The 17,417-nt window shown below is 41.4% G+C and overlaps 2 protein-coding genes across 2 annotated transcripts in view; one reads left to right on the forward strand and one right to left on the reverse strand.

The window, feature by feature from the left end:
• The window catches only part of SYN1 (synapsin I), a gene marked incomplete at both ends in the record, with an annotated part of 95,298 nt that overhangs the window by 38,212 nt on the left and 39,669 nt on the right, over positions 1-17,417 (forward strand). Inside the window, 2 exons of the mRNA XM_083351531.1 lie at positions 876-1,032; positions 1,900-1,989. Coding sequence (XP_083207657.1) covers positions 876-1,032; positions 1,900-1,989 — 247 coding nt within the window. The remainder of the gene's footprint in view (positions 1-875; positions 1,033-1,899; positions 1,990-17,417) is intronic.
• On the reverse strand, positions 5,955-15,937 carry TIMP1 (TIMP metallopeptidase inhibitor 1). Its single transcript, XM_083351532.1, has 6 exons — positions 15,821-15,937; positions 15,003-15,171; positions 10,833-10,930; positions 10,006-10,123; positions 7,562-7,683; positions 5,955-6,258 (listed from the first exon to the last, which is right to left on the reverse strand). The coding sequence occupies exons 2-6, from the start codon at positions 15,127-15,129 to the stop codon at positions 6,049-6,051; spliced, it is 675 nt and encodes a 224-aa protein (XP_083207658.1). The 5' UTR covers positions 15,130-15,171; positions 15,821-15,937; the 3' UTR covers positions 5,955-6,048.

Consider the following 17,417-nt stretch of genomic DNA (forward strand, 5'->3'; position numbering starts at 1 on the left):
CACATACAAATGCGCACGCTCAGATAATGCCGTAATTTATTCAGGCTCCAGGATGAGTGTGCTATCAGCAGATATGCCAAAGGTAAAATAAGTAGACAAATCCTTCAGACACAATACATTGAATTCAATCAGTTATTCTGCCAATCTATTAAAATGTCTGGATGAATAAAATATTTTTAACTACTTGGTTTCTACGAAATGTTGGTGCCAGATCAACCTCTCTTGGGCCAGCACATAGATACATCAATCTTTGTTATGTCAAGTCTGACATAGCCTCAAATGGGACATGGCCCGGGGGCCTTCCAAGCTGCAGAGACTGCATTGAAAGTGTCGGAAGAAGCCTCAGGCGTCCATGTTCTGATAATTGCTGGGAAATTTCTACTAGAGATTGACCACCCATGAAGATTGAATTGTGATGGCAGAATAAACAGTGCGCTGTCTGGAAATTAGTATAGTCTGCGAACACATAGTTATTGTTTATCCCTGAGCTTGGGAATGTGGCAGCCTTGGGTTTTAATGAGTAAGCTTTTCATTTTCCTCCAGCGACTAAGGAAAGGAGACCAACCAAACTTGAATCAAGACTAATGGGCTGCTTAAAACAAATTTTGCAAATTGCACGGACACTTAAAATGCTGTGAATTTTTCTGTATTTTGTATCTCAACATGTTATTTTATCTAACCCTACAGATGTTCTACAGCCCTCTCAGTGGCAGTGAAAGGCCAAAGGAAAGAGAATCTATTGAGCAAGAGGGTTGGATTTAGGCACCTAAAATGGGAAATATACGGTAGATTAAGAAGCAGGTTTTGTGCACAAGTGCCTTAAGATTCTTTATCCTGGCTCTCCTTTCTTTACCTATTCACACCTTTCCTTCCAGGAGCCTGAAACCAGACTTCGTCCTGATCCGCCAGCATGCCTACAGCATGGCTCGTGGGGGGGACCACCGTGGCATTGTCATTGGCTTGCAGTATGCAGGCGTTCCCAGCGTCAACACTTTGCATTCCGTATACAACTTCTGTGACAAGCCTTGGGTGGTGAGTGGCAGAAGACAATGATAGAGTGAAGAACCAGATCTGTGGGTGCTGTGGATTCTGTATGAAAACTGGACCTAGAAAATTTAACATTGTAAATTAAGGAACGTACAGGGTGGGGGATTTCTTTATTTTGTGCACAAAGAGGTATTCAATCTGCATCCAGGAGGGCTCACTCCATTTTACAAGCTTAGTTTTAGGATGCTTTGGAATAATGTAAAATGTTCAAACACAGTCATTCCTGCAGTTTAAGAAACAGTTAAACAACACCTTTGCAATGAGAGAAGGTAGTAATTTAAAAAAAACAGCAAGTAATGTCAACTAATTAAAACTCTGAGTAAACAAAAGTGCTGAAATAATTGCAGTGTTGCATTAGCTACTCTTTCCACAGAGAAGCTCTTCCTCTTTGTCATCACATAATCTATCCAAGATGCCAACTCTCTTAACTCATAGGGAAGCTAGCTAGTGATCCTAGAATTAACTAGTTCACAAGCTATAAGTTGGACTTGGAAGGAAATGAGTAATATCATTTTTCCTGGTTGAGTGAGTTATCATTTTGGATGCTACATTCTACATTATCAGAACTTTTTACTTTGTCTTTGAGGACAGTCCATAGACAGCATATTACAAAAATGGCTCAGTTGTACATGACTAGGAGTCAGCTAAGTGTTACCGATGATGGTGGAACATTGTGTAGGATTTCTGACATTTGCAACTTGTTCAGACTCAGGTAGAGGGAAGGAAAAAGGCAAGAGCTGCAAAGTGGGGGGAACGGGGGGGGGAGGTTGATAGCAAAGTTAACCTTAGAAGCTTTTGGAAATAGATTTAGAAATATCTTCCTTGTTTCTTACTGCACTGTCTCTCCAATAGTTTGCCCATATGGTCCGCCTGCATCGCAAGCTCGGTCCAGAAGAATTCCCCCTCATTGACCAGACATACTATCCTAATCATAAGGAGATGGTAAGTTGGACTGGCATGGGGAAGGCTGAGGATCTTTCTGATTATGTGCTGAGACTAGCACATTCTGAGTTCTATGGTTCCTTTAATAATTAAAAAGGCAAGTAGCCATTGCTGAGTGGGACCATTGAGGGTGACCATATTTATGTATATAACTATGCATATAGCTAGCCCCGTAAATGTGGTTTTCAGATATAAAACATGTCATAGTCATTCCTCCTCACCTAGCATGTCTTCATTTCCCTTTTTTAAAAATAAAGTTTTATTAATTATTTTTTAAATAGAATTCAATAGTAATAATTCAACAAAACATGTTGTCTGATTATCTTATTCACTAATACCGTAATTAAATTCCTAATCCCTAAATCTTTTCTCTAACCATTGATAAAATAGGTCCCACATTTGAAAATGTTCTGTTTCTTCTTTTTCTTTCAACCTTAAAGGAAGTCTGTTGATTTCCGCACAGTCTAAGAAGCCCACAGGATATATACACTCATATCCACATTTTTCTTACCCATTTTGTTATAAACTTATTATTTACTAGCAAATGTTTTCTCATGCATCTTCTAATGAAAGGCTTCATCTAGTGGAGGCAGAGGTGAAATACTCCTATGTGGCCAATAATGCTTGCAAGAAATATTTTTTTTCTCTTAAAGGTGATGGAATTAATTTTCTCTTAAAGGTGAAAACAAATCTTGTTAATTACTTCAATGAATGTAACAGATAAAAGATTAGTTTAATGAATGTAACATAATAACTAGTATAATGCAAAGTAATATATTGAACAATAAATATAATTCTGGTATGCAAAGGCTCAGATTTGGACCCACTTAATTTGCTTCAGTATTCAATACTTTACCATCGTGCTTCTTTCTGTTTTTGCAAGTAGCACACCCCTTTTCTGCCTATGGAAAACTTGGAAAATCTATTATTCTCATTTATAAACATTTGCGTTCTCTTTTTCCATCTTGCTCCTCTGTCCTGGTCCTACTTGACCTCTCAGTGGCTTTTGATACCATCGACCATGGTATCCTGCTGTGACAGCTAGAGGGTTTGGGAGTGGGAGGCACTGTTTTACGGTGATTCTCCTCCTACCTCTCGGGTCGTTCGCAGTTCGTATTGGCAGGGGGGGCAGAGATCTACCCCGAGGCCCCTTTCTTGCGGGGTACCTCAGGGGTCAGTTCTCTCCCCCCTCCTGTTTAACATCTATATGAAGCCTCTGGGTGAGATCATCCATGGCTTTGGGGTGAGGTATCACCCAGTTGTTCATCTCCACCCCGAGCCAACCCAGTGATGCCCTTGATGTGATGTCCTGGTGTCTGGAGGTGGTGCGGGTCTGGATGGGAAGGAACAGACTCAGGCTGAACCCCTCCAAGACCGAGTGGCTGTGGATACCGGCATCTCGTATTGTCCAACATGTTCCATCTCTTTTGATGGGGGGGAGGTACTGCCCCCCTCAGAAAGGGCCCGCAACTTGGGTGTCCTCCTGGATTCATGGCTTAACTTGGAAGACCATCTAACTGCTGTGACCAGGGGGGCCTTTGCACAGGTTCGCCTGATGCGCCAGTTGCGCCCTTTTTTGGACTGAGATGCCCTATGCACGCTCACCCACACTGTTGTCACTTCTCGCCTGGATTACTGTAATGCTCTCTACATGGGGCTGCCCTTGAAGTGCACCCGGAGGCTTCAGCTGGTGCAAAATGTGTTTGCGCGGGTGCTTATGGGAGGATCTCGATACTCCCATGTTACACCACTCCTGCGCGAGCTGCATTGGCTTTCGGTTGCCCTCCGGGTGTGATTCAAGGTGCTGGTAATTACCTTTAAAGCCCTACATGGCTTAGGCCCGGGGTACTTGCGAGACCACCTGCTGCCATTATCAACCTCCCATCACCCGGTTCTCTCCCACAGAGTCGGCCTCCTCAGGGTGCCGTCGGCTAGGCAATGCCGGCTGGCGACCCCCAGGGGGAGAGCCTTCTCTGTGGGCGCGCCGACCCTCTGGAATGAACTGCCTCTGGAGCTGCAGACGGCCCCTGACCTTCCGTCCTTCCGCCGTGACCTGAAGACATGGATGTTCCAACAAGCGGGCCTGGACTGACTATGGTTTTAAATTTGGTTTTTATTGGGTTAAATTGTCATTTATTTATTGCATCCATTGTTTAATTCTTTTTTAAATTTTGTACTTTATGTTTTTTTAGTTTTTATTGTTGTGAGCCGCCCTGAGTCCTTGGGGAGAAGGGCGGCATATAAATTTAATAAATCTCAATCTCTCAATCTCCTGGAGGTTAATTTATGCTTGTGACCTAGCAACCCCTTCTCACAACTTCACTCCTGCCCTCCATTCAATTCTTTCTATTGTGAGGTGTAGGCAGAGACTTTAAGACTAATATAAGCCTAGTATAATTCTAAAATGCTGTAGAAAGTCATCTTACTTTAGAATAGTTATTTTGAAAGTGCAGAATAATTTTGTGTGGTCTTGGGATGCAAAGGATGATTTGGCTAAATGACATTTCCCCTTTGTTATCCTCTCCCTTTCTATAGATAAGCACTCTTGGCAGGAACTTAGTCATTCCTTAAAATACATACTTTTCTGCTCTTTCTTCTAAATCCTGTATATGTGCATATTGCACTCCTGTGACCTTGCAGTTATTTAATGATGGCTTAAAAGTACTTTTCCTGTGCTTAGTGATATGCTGTTGTTAATGACAGCTTCTTAATCCCACGCTGGATATCTGGCTGAGCTGTGCAGTTTTGGAAGATACTTTCTTTACTCCTAATCCAGAATGTGGGCAGTGGAATAGTAAACTCAGGACACCCAGACAGGAAGAAAAACTTGGGGCTGGGGTTGCAGTAGGAAAACTGGAAGGCACTTTGCAGGCCATCTTGCAGGCTACTGAAAGCTGCTTCCGCTTCTTTTGTGAAAATTATCTACCGTATATACTTGAGTATAAGCCGAATTTTTCAGCCCACTTTTTGGGCTGAAAAATTCCACTTCGGCTTATACTCCAGTCAACAAAAAAACTTACCAAGGACTTGTGCGCGGCCGAGGCTTTGGAGCTTCCGGGATCGCGCTCACCTCTCCCAAGCCACCGCCGTCCGGAGACCTGACGAAGTTTGGGGAGGTTTGGGGAGGTGCGCGCGCACCTCCCCAAACCTCCCCAAACGAAGCCGGGTCTCCGTTCCTCCGCCCCCTGCCTGCCTGCTTCTTTCCGCTGTGGAAAGAAGCAGGCAGGCAGGGCACAGAGGAACGGAGACCCGGCGACGTTTGGGGATATTTGGAGAGGCGCCCAAACCTCCCCAAACGTCGCCGGGTCTCCGTTCCTCCGCCCCCTGCCTGCCTGCTTCTTTCCGCTGTGGAAAGAAGCAGGCAGGCAGGGCACAGAGGAACGGAGACCCGGCGACGTTTGGGGATATTTGGAGAGGCGCCCAAACCTCCCCAAACGTCGCCGGGTCTCCGTTCCTCCGCCCCCTGCCTGCCTGCTTCTTTCCGCTGTGGAAAGAAGCAGGCAGGCAGGGCACAGAGGAACGGAGACCCGGCGACTGTGTATTCAGGCTTGCAAAATGGCGGATCGAGCCTCTGCTGGCGGCAGAGGCTTGCAGAACGGCGGATTGGCTTATACTCGAGTCAACAACTTTTTCCAGTTTTTGGGGGTGAAATTTGGGGTCTCGGCTTATACTCGAGTCGGCTTATACTCAAGTATATACGGTACATACATTCGTAAGTTTTTTTCCAGGAAAAAAACAAAACATCTAAAGTATTCCCTGGGTTTTCCTTAGAGCAGGGGTAGGCAACGTCGGCTCTTTTATGACTCGTAGACTTCAACTCCCAGAAGGAATTCTGGGAGTTGAAGTCCACAAGTCATAAAAGAGCCGAGGTTGCCTACCCCTGCCTTGGAGGATTAACTGTATCCTACTGTAGAGGCCATTGCTGCTATCTTGCCATAATTGGTACAGAATTTGAGCGAGCTTAATTGTTGGAACTGGCATTTATTTAAAAAGAGACAACTCAGATAGAAACGGAGGGATTGTCAGGGAGAGGAGTATGACTCCAGAGTCCATAAGATGTTACTGCCTCAGGAGGTGAGACTTGCGAAGGGACCCAGGTCCTTGGGAACTCAGGGATTGCCAGGTGCAGAAGTTAGAGTTCTCAGATCTTGGCAGGCAAGCCAGGCGCTTGGCCTGGAGACTATCCCATATCCGGGACGTGAACCCATCTGTCCATAAGCACTGGTTGTCGGAAGAGATGAAACATGGCATGGAAAGGCAGGGCATGACCTATTGAAAGAATGGCAGAAGAACATAAGGATAGGGTGAGGGAGACGTTCCTCTCGCATATCATATAATACTGCATTACTGTTGGTTCTGCTTTGCTGTAATCTAGGATAGGCAATCAAATATGATGGGGCCAAAAAGAACTCAAAAGTTGTTGCAAGTTGGAGATTTACTGAATGACTTATCAGAGGGCCCAGTCTTGGAGAATGGTTTTAATTTTAATAGAATATACTGTGTGCTTTGAATTGAGCAAGGACTGAAGTACAGATAACATTGGCTGTGTCATTTGTGTATTCCTTTAGAACCAACACTCAGGCAAAAAGACACTTTAACCCATCTTCCCAAGTCATGTCACCATGATCCATCCCATAATTCATTATTTACCCAAATTGCTCATTCCCATTTATTTATTTATTTATATTTATTTAATTGGATTTATATACCGCCCTTTCCCGCAGGACTCAGGGCGGTTTACAGGGTATTTAAAACAAGAAATACAAAAGTTAAAAACAATTTAAAATAATTACAATAATTTACAGTACCCTCTGTCTCTGTGGATGGATAATTGATTCTACATATAACAAGCTGCATCTTCGTACTTTCCCCTTCTCCCCTCCTTTTTTTTGTTGCAAATACACCCACTGTTACTCTGCTTTATCCTTCTAGCTTTCCAAGAGCCTAGAAGCTTTTGCTTCTTATTGGTTGTCAAGAAGGAAAAATCCTTCGGATCCAGAATGGAAATTCAGGATATTCATCCTTTTGTAGGCTAGGTTTTTTTTTTTTAAAAAAAAAAAATCCTATCAAGATCTGAATGAGAGTTGTGGTGGGTCTTCTTCCTCTGAAGCCAGCATGGTAAACAAAAATTTTGGAGGAGGTTGGTCTCTTCTCCTCCAGATCAGTCATGTGCATGGAAATCTATGTAATTCTGTACCATCATCTATATGGATTGGGTCTGTGGCCTGGCTAGACGAATTGCTGCTGTAGATAAAGCCATAAATATGGATAGGCTTCATCAGCCTGAGGCCCTCCAGATATGTTTGACCTCAATCTGCATTATTTCCCAGCTAGTAGAGCCAATGACCATTATACCTGGAGCTTTCCAGAACTGTAACCTTACCCACTTGGAGGGCTTTAGGCAGAGGAAAGTTAGATAATGAGCTATAATTTCAGCTTTCAGGACCAGAAAGAACACACTACGTGTGTCTGTGTGTAATGTTTTCTTGGCTAGCCTGCAAGTCTGCCTGCAAGCATTTGCTTCTGCTGTCAGATCCCTGAGACAGATTATTTCCTAGACCTAGACACTCACTGTGCAGTTGCAGCCCTTGCTGTACTCAAGGCTCAAGCCTCGTTTCTGCGCAAGAGAAAGCTGAGACCATGGATGGATGAAGGAACAGGCTGTGATCATGACGCGATTGCCATCCAGCATCCCTGTTGGCCAAGAAAGAGAGAGAGAAATTGAAACGGGGAATATAAAAATTCTATCTGAGGCATTAATTGCAGATTTTACTTTCATAATTAAGCTTTGGCTTGCTGAGTATCCCGCAAATATATTACTATTGTACATCTTCACCAGCATACTGTGCTGTTTTCCCCTTGCGGGGATGAATAATGAAATTAAATGTTGCTTCCATGGTAAGAAAAATTCTTTGCCAAATTTTTTTAAACTCGGTCCCCTGAATGAATAGCGCATGTGGAGTTATGAACTTGGTGGGTGGTTTATTTTCTTTGTCTTTTTGTTTTAGGCTTCTTCCTTTGTTGGGATTGCATTAACTTACCTATTTGGAGAACTATAAAATATATAAAATATTTCTCTCCTGCTCAATTCCAGATATTTTATTAAGGATTTATTCTTTAATATGCCAGAAGCAAAGCTGAAGCAACCAGATTTCAGCTAAACATGGGAGAAAAAAGATGCTTTAACAGTATGAGTTATTTGATAGTGCAACTGGGAAGGGAGTCACTGGAACAGTTTAACCAAAGACCAGACAGCTATGACTTAAAGATGTGATAGTTCTAATCTGTACTGCAGATTCTTTGTTAAGCCAGAATATAGATTAAATCAAGGTTTCTTCCAAAATTTGAGACATCTTTTTTCAATTAAACAAAATCTGATATGCACTGTGAAATCAAATCTTCTACTATTCATATGTGCCTATGTATTTCTGTGCATTTAGTATGGGGTTAAAGTATTTATGATAAATAATAAAAGTTTTGGGTTCTGTATCTTGGGCAATTAATTCTGTATTTAAATTTCTCTTTCCCATAAAACGAACAATAGACTTCTGCTTTTCTTTTTTTTCTTTTTTCTCTATTTAGAGCAGAAACATATTGTTTGAGTTGTTTGTTATAAGCAGCTTTGAGGTCAGCCTTGGCAGAACCACACACTATGGGGTAAAACTGTTCCTGGACTGTGTCATTTCAGACTGCAGGTGGGGGGCTGAGTTTTGAATGCTTGGTTGAAAAAAAAATCCACTGCACACAAAAAGTAAATGTTAGAGAGAAAAGCTTTGGCCTGGCCTAGTTTTTCCATGACGTGCTGGTTTTCTAAATGTAAGAGGTGATTGTTTTTCTTTTGGGAGGAACTCTCCAATATGTAGTGTCATATTTATAGTTGCAACCAAAATACATTTTCTTGAGGTGATTGCCTAGATTAAAGTGAGATTATATGACAAATATTTTAAATAAATGGTATGAATGAAAATATTCCTTAATATAAAGAATGCCAGCAAGATCAATATAACAGTCAGGACTAAGAGAAGAGCTGAATTTTACAAGGAGCTGTGAATTTCCTATAATGTTCTCTGTCTTGGAGACATGTTGTGCTTCAGCTTACCAGTTTAATATTGCTAACACAATAAATTTGAGACAATATATTTTTTCAATTAAATGAAGTCTGATATGCACTGTGAAACGGCAAATTTTTTTAGACAAAAGCCTTTTCCAGTTCTCTATGGAATGTTAAAGCTTTGTTTTGCCACTGAATTACAACTTCAAAAGATTGGCAAACTAAAACTGAAGCCAATTGTGAATGGTTGGGTCTTTTAGTTTTAAATTATTTGTGTGTGGGGGGAGGGGAATTCAAAATTCCTTCCTCTTCCTTTTATGTTAGATATGACAGATTTCTTCAGTTTTTCCTCCCATTATTTATATTTTTCATAAGAACATTTATAAGATTGTTTTGAAACATTTCTCATCATGCTCAAATCTGTTTTTTTATTAAGTATCCAAAACAAACGCCCAAATTCTTTAGCTATAGGGTATTTTACTGATTTTCAAATTGTGGCCCATGAAGTTGTACACCACACCATACCATAGTCCCTGGAACAAATGTAAATATAAACAAATATTTTTTTTTTAAAAAACTAGCTTTTAGCTAGTTTAAAAATCTTGGAAGAGCACCAAATCTCAGAAAAGTTGGGTGTTGTCACAATCTTGTTAGATTCTCGGTGTTCTTGCCTGAGATTTCTGAAGATTTAAGCTGGAAAGACCAAAATCTTATGAGATTTGGCATGATATTTAATGATATTTCAGCTGTTAATATTATTAAAGTAATTTTGGAGCCTTGTGGCTGTTACCAATGGGATTCATGTGTGTTCTGGTTCCTGCCTATGCTAGTTTCTGACCTTGAATGTATGTGCTGACCCTCAAAAAATTATGATAATGTTATAGTGGCCTATACAAAGATTAAAAAAATAAATAAGAATGACTGGATTTTTTCAGTTGCACCTGGTATTAGGGATCACTCCGTACCTGCAATGACATACTCTTCCACTTTGAGTGGACCCTTGTGTTCATAACCACAGAGGCTTTCCATAGATGGAGTGTAGAGAAAGCGGACATCTTGCATCTCTTCTGGGCCCTTGTATACCTGGAGAAAGAGAAAAACAGGAATGTGTGCAGGGGTGGAGGAAAGAGGGGAAATTATTCAGACCAGGAAGGGACTACCGTGAGGAAAAAAGGAAAGTTAAAGCTGCAACTTGATGTGAGGTTTTCATAGCCCTACCAGAAGACTTACATTGTATCTGCTATTCTTAGGTTAGAGTTCAAATCTCAGTTTCAGTATAAGCTGGTTGAACCACTAGACATCAACCAGTTTCTCATTTTCTTAACGTATGTGAAGACTAATGGCATGCTCCAGTAACTTTAATTGGATTACCCCCACCCCCATCTTTTTTCAGACTTAAGCAATGACGGAGGAATGAGAAAGCAATCAAATAACCAGAATCCATTAAATTTATAATGAAAAATGCAGAGTCGAGCAGTTTAAGATAAGGATGCCCAGTGAATTTTGTTTCATATTATTTTACAAAAATATTTTTTCATAGACTTTGTGTCTTTGAACTGTTGGGCAAGGCTTTGTAAAAAGCATCTTCTGTTAACAGTTTCCTTAAAGGCAGCTTTGTGTGTGTGTGTGTGTGGGAGATATTAGTGGGTCTCTTGGTTTATTTCAACCATGGAAATCACTGGGTGATTTTGTACCAGTCACAATCTCTCAGAGTAGGTTTATTCACAGTCTTGTAGTGAGGTTGCAGAAAGAAAAGGAAATACTTATCAAATAACTAAGAGGAAGTGCTAACCTTGGTTGTTTTGATTTCATGGCGTATCCACCACACCGGTTCTCCCACAGAAATGTTCACATGCTGCTTGCTGACACTCACAAATTTGCCTCTGATCACTACAAAGAAGAGGTGGCAGGTAACATCGTGTTAATTCTACCATTAATTATTACTTGTTTCTGTAGTTTCAGCTGAAGGATTGTTTGTGATTCTTTAAATTCATGGGACCTCAGATAGAATTGCTGGCTTGATTTAGTCAGCTTGAAAGCTTTAAAGTTCAATTTCTGTCTGGTATCCCTGGATCCTGCTATAAAATGATACACAATATCTGGGTAGGGTCAGAGGTTGTCCTTCAGATTTTTATATTGGGTGATTTTGAAATGGTTGTTATTGTAGAGAGAAGGCAAAGCGCTCTAATTAAGAAATCTCTGGATTCTTTTTGGGATTTAGAGATATCCACTACACCGATTCTCATACAGTGGATCTGGAGTTACATTACTAGCTATTTTTTGGACCATTGAGAATTATTCTGTGACCATACAGTTGTTCTCAGAAATGATGGGAAATGCATCTCTTTTTTCCTCACCACCTCCCCAGAATAGGCTTTGAACACCATATCCTAAGTTTATGTGGAGATGGTATATGATGGTGAAGGACTTGACTTCAGAGTGAAAAGCCAATTTGAATTCTTTCCTGCAGTCCACTCAAGGAGCTAGGGCACAAATGCCACTTCAGTAATTGGTAACAAGAATAACAAAGGACATAAAATAGATGAAAATGCATTTACATGCATCTCAGATCTAACAACATAGCCAGGAACAAACATCTTTTACACAACAGTATCTTTCAGTTAAGTTAATTTGAACTTTCGTTGCTGAGTGTATGGTAACAAAGCCATAAGCGAATCTGCACCAATCTAAAGAAAATTACAGAGAGAAAAGATGTGGAGAAGTAATCTGTCTATCCCTCAAAAAAAACCCCGCCCCTTCCTGAAGTTCCTTTCTGTGAATTTTTCTATCTAGAAGAATGCAAAGGAGCAAAATGGTGGGTTTTCTGTCTCTTCTCTCAACTCCTCTAAACTGTGGCTCACTATGTTTATGTGTGCTATGCTAACAGCACTGTGTTGTGAAATCAGAATCAGCAAACCATGAACTGGTATAGTGCTATATTGTTAGGTTATGTTTGGGAGGAATCAGAGCTCAGGTATAAAATGCCTGTTTTCTATGAAGAAGATCCCAGGTTTAAAACTCAGTTTTTTCTAGCTAAAAGAATCAGACGGCAGGTTAGGGGACCAATCTGAAGAATCTAAGATTGTGTTTGTCATGATGGAACAACCTGCCTCCAAAGGTGGTGAATGCTCCAACACTGGAGGTTTTTAAGAAGATACTGGACAGCCATTTGCCTGAAATGGTATAAGGTTTCCTGCCTGAGCAGGGGGTTGGACTAGATGACCTCCAAGGTCCCTTCCAACTTTATTATTATTATTATTATTATTATTATTATTATTATTATTATCATCATCATCATCATCATCATCATCATCATCATCATCATCATCATCCTAAGCTGTAGCAAATGGTGGTTATAATTACAGTCTGAATGCATTCATTCCCCTATATTGTTTTCTTGCCATCTCTACCACACGGCAACCTATTCCACTCTTACTCGTTTAGTTATAAGGATGTCATAAGCCTACTGTTTCAGGACATCTGTGAACCTGTGCTTTGTTTTAAGAGTAGCTTTGCCTATATGAAACCGTGCTTTGATACGCCTGTCCTAAATGACTAATTCTTAGCTGCAATGGGACACTACTTGAGGGTATACACACAATATTTTTAATGACAAAACATATGCAAATGTAGCCAGAACTGGTCAGAAATAGTTAGTATGGGGATCTAGCCTGACTCCGATATGTAGTAAAACTATAAATCTGTATTATAATTTAATATCAGCTTGTTCTAATTTAATACCAATGATACCATCTGGAAGTTCACTGCATGATTCTGAATATCATCTCAGTCACTGTCTGGATAAATTGGAGGAAGGGGATACTACGGATGCTGCTATGAGTTTGGAGGACAGGAAAACGGCAGGATATGAATTAAGAGACAGCTAGAGATCACCCATCTCTGTGCTCAACAGACTGAATAGGCATTTTATTACCCATAGGTGAACCTTCTATACTCGTTCTTTTTCCAGCCATTTCTCTTACTCTTCCCTGAATGTTATATAAAATCCAGGCATTTTTCAAACAAAATCGAAACATCTCAAAAGTTTTAAAAAACGGAGTCAAAGCAGTTGAATAGAAAATATTCTGTGCATTAGAATCAGACATACAGATTAAACTTGTCCATTTGCTTAACTTGTTTTAAATGGTAGGTATTGAATTTTCTACTAAGAGATACTGCAACCTGGTAAATAAAACCTTCCAGAAATATGGGGATTGATTCCTTTGAATAAAGGAACGGCAGCATAGATTGTATTTAATAGCACCCTATAGAAAGAGTGCTAAATATCTGTGATTTGTATGTGCATAGTAGCATAGTGCTTAATAAGATTTCAAAGGGAATGAATTCATGTACTTAAATATTTCCACAAACAGGCAAGATGGATAAAACCCCAGCATTCCATGATATGTGAACAACTTTCCATTTAGACTGCCAATTTATTTAGCAAGGTTGGGACCCATCTCCTCTGCCTTTAATGGTTTAACAGTTGCCTGATCTGTATATCCCAGCAAAGGAAGGTTTTCTGGTATATATTAAATTTTTTTGGGGGAAATAGCATAATTTCTATACTAGACTGCTATGGAAAATTACAGAGATTTTGCCAGAAGGGAAAAAAAAAGCTGGCAATCTTATTTCAGTTGCAGGAGGAGTTGATGGGTGGAAATCTTCTCTGCCTTTATTCTTTGGAAGTGTTCCAGAGTAATAAATTTATAGCGGTTCTAAAAGTCCTTCAACCTCCCCTTCCTATATAAATGTGAACATTATGGCTACAAATCATGATCATTATGTATTATTTCCAGGACCAGTGATAACATGTGTTTCTGTGCCAGTTGCTGGGAAACAAGCGTAGAGATGCTTGAGGGTTTTTGGAGGCATCTAGTTAAATATTAAGGGACGCAGTGGCTCAGTGGGTTAGGACGCTGAGCTTGTCGATCAGAAGGTCGGCAGTTTGGCGGGTGAAATCCCGAGTGCCGCGTAACAGAGTGAGCGCCTGTTACTCGTCCCAGCTTCTGCCAACCTAGCGGTTCGAAAGCCATGTAAAAATGCAAGCAGAAAAATAGGGACCACTACGGTGGGAAGGTAACAGCGTTCCGTGCGCCTTTGGCGTCTAGTCATGCCGGCCACATGACCACGGAGACGTCCTCGGGACAAGCGCTGGCTCTTCGGCTTTGGAACGGAGATGAGCACCGGCCCCTAGAGTCGGAAACGACTAGCACGCATGTGCGGGGGAACCTTTACCTTTACCTTTAGTTAAATATTATAGGACTCAAAATGCTGGCTTTAATAGGCAGTGCCAGAGAGGTAGATTATCCAGTAGGGCTCTTTTTCTGTCTTTAGTTTTCTAGACAACAGAAGTGTTTTGGGTAAGAGGAAGGAAATAAGGCATCGGTTTTGCAAATTGCAATCCCATCTGTTTTTTTCCCCCCACCCTATACTGTTTACGCCTTTTTTTTTTACAGCTTTATTCACCCCACAGGAACTTTGAGGGTCACCAAGTCCAACCCTTTGCTGATGCAGAAAATAACTACTTCTCTGATAGGTAGTCATTTAGGCAGCTGGGGAAAAAAAAGAGAGTGGAAGAGTTTGCTTCTTTCCAACGGAAACTGTTCCACTATCAAGCAGTTATGCCATCAGCTTCTTAGGAAGTTATTACTAATGGTTGGTTAGCATAGCTTTTCTTGTAACGTAAAAACCATTGATTTAAACCAAAGTGCCCATCGGGGTGGCCGAACCTAGTTATTGAGGAAATATTTCCATATTTGGAAACAAACAAAAACTAACAAAAAAGACTTCACAAACTTGTAAGTATCTAGCAGATCGCAGCTAACAAAAGTTATGAGAGAGGGATAGACAGCAGATTGATGGGCTATAGCAGAAAGGACATCCTGAGAGAGTGAGATAAGACACAGGAGAGAGAGAACGATTGCATTTTTATTACTGCATCTATGATCCGGGCACTCACCAATATCAGCACTGCAGTAGGCAGACTGGGGATGTCTAGGGGCACAGGAACAGGCTGCTGTTGGATCTGCCTTCAGGCTGAGGAGAAAAACGCCGACCGCAAGGAATCTGGACATTTTAGAATCCATTTTGCAGGGAGGAGGCAAGAAGAGAAGTCGCTCAGACGTAGCCTACAAGACAGAGACAAAGTGTTATTCCAGGAGAAGAAATGGCAGGAAATGGAGGGGTGTAAAAGAGAAACATCATCTATGAAGTACCAGTAGAAACTCCTGGACTTGGCCAACCGTTGGTTTCCCTCTTTATAGTACAGCTGGTGACAAGGAGGGGAATTCCTTACTGCCTGGGTGAACACAGCTCTTTGTGTTTTCCTGTATGGGATGGGCAGGCAGGGCAGGATCTAAATTAAGGATTAGATGACTGAAGGAGTTAGCCCAGTGTGGGGAAAGACTCTGGTTTCATTTTACACAATTCATTTACGGTGGCCTCTCCATACAGGAAACACCCTCCACCACCACCCGGCACAACCTGGGATATTTACTTGAAAGAAGAAAGCCTGAGCAGAGTTCGGAGTGACAACCTGGCTGAAAAAACAATTTCAAACTTCAGAAGTTCCTGGGTGTCACAGGGGGAAAAAAAAGATGAAGGAGAGGGTGCCAGAGCTAAAAGAAGGGGAAAGTCTTCTTGGAAATGGTCAGAGTTTTACCAGAGGAATCAGCTGAAATTTCAAAAGTGGGGAGGTTACAGAGGGATCCCCTTGAGGTGGGAAAGAAAATCTAGGGAGGACTTGGCGTGCTGCAAAATAACGGCCCTTCCCCTCACCTTTCTCTCTGTTGCAGTCTAGGCGTCTCCTGCCACTTCAAGGCTGCAGCTCCCAGCCCATCGCATTGGTATTTAAAGCTCGCCCCGCTTCCCCCATGACTCCCCCTGCTTTTCCTGTCCTATCTGCCAAGGAGGCGTGACTGATCCAGCCTGCGGTTTTTAGCAGAGAGCCAACCGTGCCAGGGTGGGGGGATCGGTGCCTTTAGAGACGGGGAGGAAGGAGCAGCATTAGCAACTTTGGAGGGAAGAATTTGTCAGGAAGTTTTGGATTACCCAACTAAAAAAAGAGAGATGGTGATGATGATTTAGAAGGCTGTCTTTGAAGGGGAGGCAGGCAGGTGAAAATTCAAAGGGTGTCCAGAGGGTGGCACTATAAAATTGGTTCCCTCTCAGAATGTCGGCCTTGTTAAAGTAGCTGGTAGATGGTTTAGGCACTGTGGCAAATTATTTCTCACCTGTTACCTGACTGACCTTGCCCATTTTCTCCCTGTTGTCTCTCTGCTGATAACTGTGCCCATGTGGTCAAACTGGACATAGTCAGTCTGTGTGAGATTAATAAGCCAGTCTATGATTTGAAGGAAGGACAAACTTTTCAGTCAGAATGAACATACTGAAGTTATGGTATACAACATTAGACTAGACTAGACTAGACTAGACTAGACTAGACTAGACTAGACTAGACTAGACTAGACTAGACTAGAACAGAATAGAACAGAACAGAACAGAACAGGCAAATTATGCAACCTTATGAGGGCTCTGAATTTTCCATTTGTTAAATCGAATAAAACTTGCACAATAATGGTGGATTGTTTTAATGAAAATATCATCTTACCAGCCAATGGCGAACCTTTTAGAGACTGAGTGCCCAAACTGCAACCCAAAACCCGCTTATGTATCGTTGGGTGCCGGGTGGGCATGGCCCATTGGGTGGCTGTGGCTGTGGTGGTAACGGCACACTGGGTGGGACTAAAAAGTGCAATCAATCAATTCCAACTTTGCGAGATCTTTTTTTTTCTGTGAGAAGTTGAAATTGAACCTTTTTTTTTGCACATGGTGGTGGAGGCCTAAAGTGAAAAAGTTTTATAAAACCCAACTGAAGGCCTAGGACTGGGGTGACGGTGCGCAGGCCCAGAGAGAGGGCTCTGCGTGCCACCTGTGGCACCTGTGCCATAGATTTGCCACCACGGGTGTAGGGTTTCCTGCTTGATCAGGGGGTTGGACTAGAAGTCCCTTTCCAACCCTGTTATTCTAAAACCATTTGTTGCTGTCTTGGTGTCAATATGCTTCACTCCTGAATTGCAATAACAAACCATTTGTGAACAGTTTTTCCAAAACGTTAAGCACTTGCATTTGAAAGGGTTTTAGATTAGGAAAAAAGAATTTGAAAAATGAACAACATCTGTGTTATGTCTTTTGCTGACTTTATATAATTTTTACTGCAGAGTTAATTTTCAGAAATACTTTGGATTTAATCTGCTTTTAATCTTTAATTTTTTCCCCTATGTCTATTTGAAGTATCTTTCCTGATGGTATTGTATTTGGGTATCTATCTATCTATCTATCTATCTATCTATCTATCTATCTATCTATCTATCTA

The sequence above is a fragment of the Vipera ursinii genome (genome assembly GCF_947247035.1).
Source record: "Vipera ursinii genome assembly, chromosome: 2".
Lineage (NCBI taxonomy): Eukaryota > Metazoa > Chordata > Lepidosauria > Squamata > Viperidae > Vipera > Vipera ursinii.